Raw genomic sequence first — 11,223 nt, forward strand, 5'->3', positions numbered from 1 at the left:
CCGAAGCCTTGGCAGGCAAAGAGAAACCCTTGGAGGTGTGAGACCGCAGGGGGGTCTGCGGGCGGAAGGCAGCAGAAGGAGCCCTCCTCTCGCTGTCAGGCGCGGATGCTGCTGGCATATTAAGCAGCCAGCTGAGCTCTTCTCTCCCCTGCACAGAGGGGCTCAATCCTGCCAAACAGGAACTGAGGGGAACAAGGGCAGGGTTATTTCACCAGCTGGGACTCTCCTTCTGGCTTGAACCGCAGCCGGTGTTAGCTGGGCTCCTATGCTGCCTCTCTCACACATCCTGGGGAGCACTTTGCCCGAAACAGCTGCAGGCCCAGAGGGTGCAAAGCCCGTCCTGGGACCCATCCTCTGTGCAGAACCTCCTGGCAGGACAACCCAGAGGTGTCCCAACTGCCTCTGTGCCAGAGGAGGCCCTCAGGCCCAAGCAGGAAAGGGAAAAATTACAGTAAAGATCTCAGCATTTGGGGGTGCCAGAGATGGATGACTCTAGCGACGGTTCTGTATGTTTCTATGTGCAATCGGTTTTTCTAGGCACTCATTAAAGGAAATAATTTTGAAATTTTTCCCAGTCTACGTAGTCTCTTCTTCCTACACTTTTTTTTTTTTCTTCTGATTGACCAATAAAATGGTAGAGAGCTTTATATTCTGTGCCTGGCACTCTAGGAGGGTTTCTTAAAGTGCAAAGTCCTTTTCTTTTGTCTAAAATGACTTAGAAGCTGGAAAGGTGAATTGCCTTTTAGACTGCAGGGTTTCCATTAAGGTGTATCCAAGAATCTAAGCCACCACATTCCCATTTTGCAAAAACAAATGAATTCCTGCTGAAAACAATGTTTGGCTTAAAGTTTTGGTTAGGAAAGTCAGCATGTGCGGCTGTAACATCGAACAGCCTAAGCAGGAAATGAGAAAAAGGCCCTTTTCTACGTCTCATCACCAGCTGTGAGCTCCGCTGGGAGTGGGACAGCATACGGCAGTCCAAAGACCTTGTCCCTCATCTCTCCTTTTGCTCTCTTTCACTCAGGTTTTGCTGAAAAATGAGGGCCTGGATTTTCTTCCTGCTCTGCCTGGCAGGCAAAGCCCTGGCGGCACCGGTAAGTGCGGGAGGCAATGGGAAAATTCCCATTTCTGGTGGGAATTTTCTTTTGCAACGGGTAGAACCGGGAGCCCTCACGGGAGAGCGTTTGCAGAGCCGAGCGCGGTTGGAATGGCAGGTGGTGGGGCCCGGTGTCCTGCCGCCCGCCTCGCCGGTGCACGGCCGGCCTCGCCGCCAGCCGCTCCTCACAGGCCTCTTCCCTGCAGCAGGAGGCCCTGCCGGATGAGACAGAGGTCATCGAGGATCCCACCACAGAGGTAGGCGGCTCTGCCTCGTGCCGTGAGTTGGGCCACGGCGGGTCTCCCCACAGCCCTCCAGGACAGTCCCTGCGACCCTAGCTGGGCCGTGGGGCCGCCCTGCGCACAAGGGGGCTAAATAAGCACGGGGGCACAAACAGCAGCATTTTGTGGGTATCCTCCTCCAAGCACTGGTGTCTGCTGGGGCTCCCCTGCTTCCCGCCGCCTCTCCCAAGGCAGCTCGGAGGTGCCGGGGGAGGCCCCGGGCTGCCTGGCCCGTGGGGCTGAGCGCTGCCCCACACTCTCTTTGCCTTCTCCCGCAGGAGCCCGTGGGGGCCAACCCCGTCCAGGTGGAGGTGGGCGAGTTCGAGGAACCCACAGAGGACGTGGAGGAGATCGTCGCGGAGAGTGAGTCGCTTCCCTCTTGCTGCAGCCTCTGCTTTGGCCTCCCTGAGGGGCAGAGGCACCGTCCCCGACTCCCGCAGGGGCCTTAAGCCACCCCAGGCGCTGAGGGACTCCCTCAAGGAGGGCTGCAGCACAAGGACGATGCTGAACTAGAAGCGTGTTTAAAATACAGGAAGGTGCATGACCTCTTCCTGCACTAGACAGAGCCACCACATTGTGTGGCTATGGAAAGGACAGCAGGAATAGCCCAGGGGCTGCTGAGGGGCTTCAGAAGCCTTCCCATCTTCCCAGAGCTGGGAGAGGTGCTTGGGGTAGTCTCCAAGGTGAAGGAGGTGAGGACAGGGCTGGCTCTGACTGCACTCCCTGTCCTCTCCCAGACCCCTGCCAGAACCACCACTGCAAGCACGGCAAGGTGTGCGAGGTGGACGACAACAACTCGCCCATGTGCGTGTGCCAGGACCCCTCCAGCTGCCCGGCCAGCGCCGGCATGTTCGAGAAGGTGAGGGGAGAGGCGCGCGATGGACGGGAGCGGGCAGGGACCCCCGCACAAGGCACTGCCGCCTCCAGACAGGGCAGGGGACATGATGGGGTCAGGGTGGCAGGTCCCTGTCTGGCTTCTGCCAGATGCCCAAAGAGCTGTTGTCTGCTTGGTGACCCTCATGGACTGAGCTAGCCATCCTGTCTGGAAGCTCTCCCTGCTGACCCTCAAGCAGGGCTGGTTTTGCTCCCTCTCATGCTGTCTTCTCCCATCCCATCCATACCACAGGTCTGTGGTACTGACAATAAGACCTACGACTCCTCCTGCCATTTCTTTGCCACCAAGTGCACCTTGGAGGGAACCAAGAAGGGGCACAAACTGCACCTGGACTACATTGGGCCTTGCAAATGTAAGTGCGGGCATTCCCTTAGACAAGGGGACTAACCTGAGCTCATCCTCTTTCAGAGCCTGGACCTTGAGGAATAGGATAGGCCTCATCTAGGTTTTCTGGGCTGCCCCATGCCCGAACATGCAACTGAGTCCTCAGGAAGGCTCACAAACACAACTGACACGCAGACCCAAAGTCACAGAAAGGCCATGGGCATCACTTGTTCCCAGGGAACAGGTTTTGGAGAAGGGTGAAGTACGGTCCCAGGGCTGGCTGTGCCCCAACTGTCCCCACCGGGCATCCATCCAGTGTCAGGGACTCTGCATCAGAGAAGGAGGCCAGCAAGTTTCATATGAGCCACAGAAATCTCTTCTTATCTTGCATTTGAGCACCCAGCTTGCAACCGTTGTCCTTGATAATGTTCCAAGTCAGCTGAAAAAGAAACCCATTTCCAATCACTTTTATCTTCTTTTTTGAGAACAGAGAGGATTTAAGCTGGGAGTGAGAAAGAAGTAGCTCAAGAAAGACAGTGAAAGTTCAGGCAGGTTGAAGGCTGCGGTGGGAGGGTGCTGGGCCTGTGCATCTGGGTGCTGTGCTGACTGCCATGTGCTGGCTTCAGTCATCCCTGCCTGCCTGGACACAGAGCTGACCGAGTTCCCCCTGCGCATGCGGGACTGGCTCAAGAACGTGCTGATCACCCTGTATGAGCGTGATGAGGACAACAACCTTCTGACTGAGAAGCAGAAGCTCAAGGTGAGGGGCTGAGGTGGGAAGGATCCTGGAAACTCACCCCAACAGACTCCAGCACAAAGAATCACGGAATGGTTGAGGTTGGAAGGGACCTCACAAGAGCGCATAATCCAATTCCCCTGGTGAACACATGTCCACATGCACTTGTGAAACTCCTGCAAAGAGTGCAATGTCATGAATCGCACCCACTCAACCAGCCCCATTCCTACAGGCTCCCTTCATCCTCCCAGAGAGCTCTCCCTCACATCCCTCCAAGTTGTTACCCCTGAAAACTTCACATAAAGCTGCTCCTGGGCTCCCCACCTAACCCTGGCTGACAAGATCTTCTTGACATCTCCTATGACAGGTGAAGAAGATCCATGAGAACGAGAAGCGCCTGGAAGCTGGGGACCACACTGTGGAGCTGCTGGCCCGTGACTTTGAGAAGAACTACAACATGTACATCTTCCCCGTGCACTGGCAGTTTGGCCAGCTGGATCAGCACCCCATTGATGGGTGAGTGGTTGCGGAGCAGGAGGGGACCCTTTCCTGCATGAAGATAAAGATGATTCAGTCATGGCAGGAGTTAAGGCAGGCCAGAGATAAGACAGAGGTGGCTGATGGCAGAGGTGCAGGCAAAGCCTTCTTGAGGGACAACACCTGCACACAGCTGGCTGGGGCCAGGGTGAACCTGCCTGGGGTGGAAGCAGTTTTGACTTCAGTGAAAAGCTCTTCTGCAGCAAGAAGGGATAATCCCAGCCCCAGCTGCTCTCATCATCCCTGGGATGAGTTCCGCACTTCTCAAATTTATATATCCAATGATAGCTCCCTAAAATATCTTACTCCAAAGGCACCGGGATAACTCTGGCAGCTGAAATAGCAGGTGTTGGCTTAGCCATGTGGTGGGGGTGGTTGCCTGAGTGACCACACACTGGCTGGGGCAGCAATGAGGACCTTCAGCTGCTGGCTCTGATGCTATTTGCAGGGACAGATGCAAAAGGAGACACTAATCCCCAACCTTCACTGCATCCAGTGAGGCACACTGGGAGGACACTCACATTGCGAGGAAGCAGGGAGGGCTTAGGCATCCCCCGCGCGGGGCTGCAGCCAGCAGAGCATCTCCTCCTGTGGGGAGGTGGCCATGGAGCATGCAGTGACGGTGCTGGTTGCTGCGGCAGGTACCTGTCCCACACCGAGCTGGCCCCTCTGCGTGCTCCCCTCATCCCCATGGAGCACTGCACCACCCGCTTCTTCGAGGCCTGCGACCTGGACAACGACAAGTACATCGCCCTGGAGGAGTGGGCCAGCTGCTTCGGCATCAAGGAGCGTAAGTACCTGCCAGCCCCTGGGAGGGCACAGAGGTGGATGAGACACCCCAAAACACCCCGAAGCTCCCAACTGGGCCGAAATGATGCGTTACAGCCATTCCTGGGAGGGAGGAGCAGAGGAGAATGGGAGGATTGATGGGGCCATGGGACGCTAGCAGAGGGAAATCTTGCACTCGTGTCTGTCTCCCTGGCCAAGTCCAGCTCCTAACCTCATTTCTCTCTTCCTTCCACAGAAGACATAGACAAGGATCTCGTGATCTAAAGCTCCAGCTCCCCTCTCTGCTGCCAACTTTGTCTTGTTTTAACCTCCCCACTTCCTATGGTTTTTAAACCTCTTCTGTTTCGTTTTGTTTTTCCCTGGGAACAAGGTGCTAATATAGATCTAAACATATATAGTAACGGTGCTAAGAGAAATAACAGTCTTCCTTAATAGCCTAATCTATTACCACTAGATTACTCACGCGGCTATTTCCACGTATCGGCCCTCTCTCTCCGATGACTTTACAATTGACTGACCCTGTTCCTATACCCACCCTGTCTCCATATCCACTCTTGGATAGACTTCTGCTAAATTCTTACTAACAGCACATTCTTCAGATACTTCAGAGTATGCGCAAAGACATCGCAGCTGATTTGCCACCCCGAGGTACGGACCGCAAGCAAGGCAAGGCAGGCCCCGAGGATGTTGGAAGATTGGGCTTTTGGAGCAGAATGGCTGCTGGTGACATTGTGGAGAGCTGGATTTCAGCGTGTGGTAGCGAGGATGGAGAGGGGGTGAGACAGGTAGAGAGCCAGAGTGGCAGGATTTGGGGTTACCTTTTTCAAAAAAAAGTTCCCAGGGCTTGAATTTAACAATCATTGGGCACAAGAAAAAAGTCTAACCAAACAAGTGAGCAGGAGAACGCACCAAAATTCAGACAACTAAAATGAAACACATGCCATCCTGTAAAATCTCCTCTAAGAATAAAGGTTTGAACATGCTATGTGCTTTACCATTACTCCATGACTGTACTGCTGTTGTGTTTTCTGTGCTGCAAAGGGAGATTCGGTGTTGGCACACATTCCCCCAGGGTGTTCACGGCTGGCCTTGCTATTGCAATTCTGCTGTAGCCAACACTCTTGGCTTCCTGAAATCACGTTGCCTTTGAGCACTTCCACTTCTCCATTAGTCGTTCTTCAATTCCAGCCCGTTCTCCCAGGGAAGCTGTGTTAGGTTTGGAAGGGACATTTCTGCTCAGAAAGAGGCATGCTTCCAATACACACTCTGTAATATTTTTTCCATTGTGGATTTGGGGGTTTAAGGGATGAGAGGGAGGGAAGGGAGAGGGTATTTGGATTTCTCTTTGTAGAGAAGGCCCAGACAGGAGTGAAGGGATGGTTGTGTCTCGCAGGCTGAGAACTTTATTTTTGTTTGTTTTTAACCTCTGAATGTTCCCTGTGCCTTATATTATTAAATTCGTGCCACAATGTGAGCAACCTGATGAGTCTCTGTAATAAAAAAAAAAAAAAAAGAATACTGATTTGAAATACTGACAGTAAACAAGCTTCCAGTGTTCCTGTGTTTCTTCCCATCCCAATGGAGAGGAATCACAAATGAGCCCCACAGAGACGATGCTCCTGCACTGGACTCTAATATCTGGCCTATCTATGACCCCACAGTCACCACAGACAGTCTTCATCAGGATTATCCACCCCTACGGAGACACTCAATGCATTCAATCCCATCACTGCCACAGGGGCTTTAGTAAGAAAAATGCAAGTCAAGAAGGAAGCTGAGTTCAGTGAGGTGCTTTACACCCAAACCTGAGCCCTGGTGTGCAGAAAGGCGACAGGTTAAGGTCTCTGGATTACCTGATACCTCAGACCAGCACTGTCGTGCAGGGTTCCAGGAGCTGTGTGGTTCTACTGGGCTCTCTTGCCTGGTGGCACTATCAGAGAAGCAGCTTTCTTAGCAGAGCAGCTGTAGAGGACATTAAAAGATGATAAGTAAGGGCATTGCTGAACAGCTTAGGTTGGACTTTAAGACTTTACAGACTTAACAATGTAGATAATATTGGGGAAACTAAGTCAGAGGTTCTGCTAGAAATAAATAGCCACCTCTCCCATACCTCCTTGCAGATATTTACTTGCTACCTTGCTCTTAACAACATGAATGTAGTTACAGACAAGCATCTGTGTGTGTGGTCAAGGTAGACATAGGCCGGATGGATTGATGGATGGTCGGTCCTGCCTGAGGTAGGCTGAGGCATTTCCTATGGTCAACCATCACATCCCATGTCCAGAGCCTACAGTGGCCTTGGCCCAGCCCTGTGAACTATTTCTAAGGCACAGAGGACCTCGTGGCCCCCCAGCAGCTCCTCATCTGGCATGGCAGGATGCATCCCACAAACCAGGTGCTTTACCGAGGTGGTCACATCCCAATGGGAAAGCTGAATCCCAGAGGGGCCAGGGCAGGTCATCTGCCAGGTGGAGACAGCAGTGACCCTGTCTGCAAGCCCAGCCCGGGCTCTCCAGAGAGGAGCTTCTCCATGGAGACAGAGCAAACGCCTCTTCCACCTCAGAGGCTGCCTTTGCAATCTGCCAGGCCTGGCACAGCCAGCGGGCACTGCCATCCCACTGCTCCCAATGGGGAAAGACCCCACTCAGACCCACAGACCCAGCCAGCTACAACGGGCTGTCCAGTTCGTGCCTCCCGCAGGAGCCTGGCTCACCGCTGCCAGGAGAGGTTTGGGCAGGAGGGAGCACAAGACGACAGGCTGGGATGGGAGCGCATGGGCCGCTCTGCACAAACCTGCTTTCCAGCCGCTCCCTCTCCGCCAGAAAGGCCGCCTGGGCTCCTCCGCCAGGAGCGGCCGCATTCCTGTCAGCCATGCGCTCCAGCCTCCAGCAGCCGGCGGGATGGAGCCGGGCGGCTTCGCTTGCGCCCTGCAAGCAAAGGCTTCCAAACCCTCCTCCATCTCGTGCAAGAAGCGGCTTGAAATTACAGCAAGCTCCGCAAAGGCTCCACCAGGAGAAGGGGTTAGTGCTGCCCCAGCAAGCAAGGGGGTCTGCTCCAGAGCCTGTCCTGGAGGAGGGGATGATATTTAAGTCCTCACAGAGCTCAAAAGAGCCTGCTCAGTATTATTAAAAGCACAGCTGTCCTGGCTTTAACAGAGCATCAAAGCAATCTCCCTAAATTGCATCATTAAATTACAGCTGGGCTTCTCTTAACCCTTAAATCCTTGCAGGCTGAGCAATCAAGTTGCTGGAATTTCACTGCCTTGGGGCAAATGCTGTACACGGGGTTACACCAGGACTCGAGGAATAAGCTGTCCTTTTTAAGCATTCAGGCCTACACCATCAGTAAGGGTGGAACAGAACAGCCATTTCCCTGTTACAGCCCCAAGTGAGCCCTACAGTGCACGCACAGAAGTAAAAGAAACTTGACTGTATGTTCCAAGTGGAAAATCTCCCTGCGGTTACTGCTGACTGATGTCACAGTTTGCAAACTTGAAAAAACGAAGATAAAAAAATAATGGAAAGATTTGGGTCCAAAACCAGACAGACACAAGAAAATCTAACTTGAGTGCTGCAGTGCACTTGCAGGGCTCGCAATGAACCAAGTTGGTTAATTTTACCGTCAATTACTCCAGGGAATTCTACCCAGAGCAGTTCAATGAACTTTTTTTTTTTTAACCTGCACGAAGCAAAGATGAGGCTGACAGAGTTAGTGAAGAGATTAGTGTTTTCCTGTTTGTTTTCCTGATGCTTATTTTTATAAAAGAAGCCAACAGTGGCATGAATGTTGCATAAAGATTTGTGGTTTAAACATTCAAAATGTAGGTCACACAAAAGGTAACAAGCCAGGATCACTGGGACATCCCTGCATCGGTGCTCCTGTGCCTGCTCGGATCTGAACACTCCCAGTCTGCAAGATGCATCTGCTTTAGCTAATGGTACCTCTGGAAATCTCCTAGCTGAAAGCCACTCTGCAGGATATGTGGAGCACGGTGTTTAAACCAGATTCATCCCATTAACTAAAACCCTTCATAGAAAGGCCACACCAGTATAAGCCGGCATGGAGTTGACAGAGTTACTGTTCCTAGTGGATGACATCTCTAGTAGTAGTTCAAGTGCAGACCCAGACTTGCTGCTGATGGGGGATCTCCCGTGGTCTGCCTGGGTCCAGCATAGGATGGCCCTGGTGCTGACTGGGGAACAAGTTCGGATGATCTCCATCCCTATGCCATACTTTGGCTGCCCTGACCTGTTGGCATCCACTGGCATCGCTGCTGTTGAAGATGCTGTGCCAGGTTCTGGGTTAGGATGGTTCCCAACAGGCCACCTCCCCCTGCAGCTGGGATAGGAAGCGCTGAGAGAGGGGCAGGAGGGACCATGGGGACTGTTCCATGATGAGTTGTCCATGTTCCATGTTCAGTTGTCCTGCCTTTTGAGCCAGGGTTCCTAAGGATCAGTTTTAAGTTCATTTTGTTAGTGTATACAGAAGGAGCTACTGGTGTCTTCTTTGGGTTTAAATCAGGCTTTATACCGTAGAGAGATAAAGCCAATGAAAACAAGAGAGCCTAGAGGAAACATTTTGGGGATGAATTATCTCCTAGGGCCGTTGGACCAGAGGGAGGGTAGAAAGCTGGCAGACACTTTAGACCACTCTCCAGCCTCAGAGGGATCTCCAGGTTGCAAGGTCAACTTCCTCTCCTTTTCGTGCCAACTTCCCTTGCCCTGAGGTTGTGTCAGCCCTGCGGGTTGCGTTGAGGCAATGGTGGAGACCGTCCAGTGGGGGGAGCGACAGGCCAAGGAAAGGAGGGAAGCGGCGCCGGGACAAGGGAAGATGCTCTGGGCGGCAGTCAGCGAGCGGGTATCTCAGCACTGTGCAGAGTTAGGGATGAGGCACGAGCAGCCAACACAGCCAAACCACATTCCCAGGCAGGATCTCTAGGCCTTGTCTAAAACCGGGGAAAACGGATGGCTCTGCTTCCTTGAGCATCTCTCTAATCTTGGGGCTTTGCCAGGAACTTCCAGGCCCAACCAAGGAAGCCTTAGTCCTCCCAGCTTTGCTGGAGGAAGCAACACATTTTAGCCTTATAATCTAAAGGAAAAAATGTCTTATATGACCATGTGCTTTGTGTTCTGCTATCAGTCTGTCTGTCTCAGCCACATCTCCTTTAATTTTTGAACCTGCTGCATAATTTCAACCCGACTCAAGGGGACATACCATCTAAAAGACACTGCATTACCTGAGCAGCATTCATACAGACTGTTAAGGGGGGCTCTGCTCTAATAGCACCTGGGCCAGGCCTGCTTCCCAGATGCCCTGGTTCCAAGGTATTTGGCCGGGAGACCATTGTATAAGGGATTATCCTGCTTCTCCAATGGCCACTGAAAGCTTCAATACTTCTCTATTTCATGGCACACCACAGAGCTCATGGCCACTCCTCCAGTTAACCCCACTTCTTCTGAACCTCAGTGCTGCGCATCAGTTTCACTGATTCTTGGGAAATGACTCGCCTCGGGTCACATCTTTATGTGCATTCCCTACATTTTTCTTAATTTCATATTCCTTTTGATCCCTGCTTCAGTCAGATCCAAGTGACTATATAGGTCTCTTGTTATTTCTTGTTCAAACTCCTTACTGATTGCTTTTATTACCTGGATCCTGGAGGCTTTGCTGTCATCGGGTAAAGGATTGAAATTCCCAGACGAAGCCTGACCACAGCCCAATGGTGGTCGTCTGTGCAGCCACTTGGAAAAGCCTGAGCTGGACACTAGTTGAAAACTGGGATAACGTTTGGGGCAAGTATCACTGCAGGTTTGACATGTTACCTTGTCCTGAATCATCTGCTACTGGGTGCTATTAGAGGCAGGATGCAGGTCAAGACAGACCTTTGGTCTGACCCAGTCCTGCTGCTTTTCTGTACTAATTAAACCTGCAATCACACAGTGTATGCCTGGGCTTGACTAGTGGGATGCATCCCGCAGGATTCCTGTCGCTTTTCATGGTCATGGTGTCTCTAATGAAATCCTCATCTATCAGATGATCCCCCACCACCTGGATGCAGCTCCAGCTATTAGCTCCAGTGCAGACTTTCCCTTTAGACACCTTCAAAGGGCTCTTCCCCTGTTCTGGACACTGCCCACATGCAGTCTGTTTGGTGAGTTTTCACCTTACTCTGTGGGAACAATTCCCTTTTCCATCCAGTGTATGCTGGATGTCGGAGTATTTAACTTAATATGTCTTGTTTTCACCTCCCTCCTTAGCCCAGCCCTGGCATCTGATGAACTGCCTGTGGCAGGAAGAAACTTGCTGCAATCATCAGAGAGTAAATCCGGAGCGCTCTAGTTCAGCTGCTCCTCAGAGGAGCAGATGCCCACATCCCTCGCACGTTAATCACTACACAAGGTCTGCATATCACACTCTCCTTCTGTAGAAGTTAACTTCCCCCAGCGATCCTGGCACACAAAGGACAGGCTAGAAGGAGCATGAAGTTAATATTCCCTCCCATGAGCAAATAAGAAGCGCAGGAGAAACTCCTCTCTGGCTGTCTCTATGCCTAAAACCTGGCATG

General features: G+C 52.2%; 1 protein-coding gene across 1 annotated transcript; it reads left to right on the forward strand.

The window, feature by feature from the left end:
- Positions 1-1,022: 1,022 nt before the first annotated feature.
- SPARC (secreted protein acidic and cysteine rich) lies at positions 1,023-6,004 on the forward strand. Its single transcript, XM_026047427.1, has 9 exons — positions 1,023-1,094; positions 1,303-1,353; positions 1,656-1,740; positions 2,115-2,236; positions 2,504-2,624; positions 3,223-3,356; positions 3,700-3,848; positions 4,511-4,659; positions 4,894-6,004. The coding sequence occupies exons 1-9, from the start codon at positions 1,038-1,040 to the stop codon at positions 4,920-4,922; spliced, it is 897 nt and encodes a 298-aa protein (XP_025903212.1). The 5' UTR covers positions 1,023-1,037; the 3' UTR covers positions 4,923-6,004.
- The last annotated feature ends 5,219 nt before the right edge of the window (positions 6,005-11,223 follow it).

The sequence above is a fragment of the Nothoprocta perdicaria genome, unplaced genomic scaffold, assembly GCF_003342845.1.
Source record: "Nothoprocta perdicaria isolate Ctin4 unplaced genomic scaffold, notPer1 scaffold_5, whole genome shotgun sequence".
In the NCBI taxonomy this organism is placed as follows: domain Eukaryota; kingdom Metazoa; phylum Chordata; class Aves; order Tinamiformes; family Tinamidae; genus Nothoprocta; species Nothoprocta perdicaria.

Bases quoted from the DNA above. Each gene is read 5' to 3' on its own strand.
- SPARC (XM_026047427.1), top strand. From the start codon at position 1,038: ATGAGGGCCTGGATTTTCTTCCTGCTCTGCCTGGCAGGCAAAGCCCTG. The intron at 1,354-1,655 runs GTAGGCGGCTCT...CTTCTCCCGCAG, and splicing joins TCGAGGATCCCACCACAGAG to GAGCCCGTGGGGGCCAACCC. The intron at 2,237-2,503 runs GTGAGGGGAGAG...TCCATACCACAG, and splicing joins GCGCCGGCATGTTCGAGAAG to GTCTGTGGTACTGACAATAA.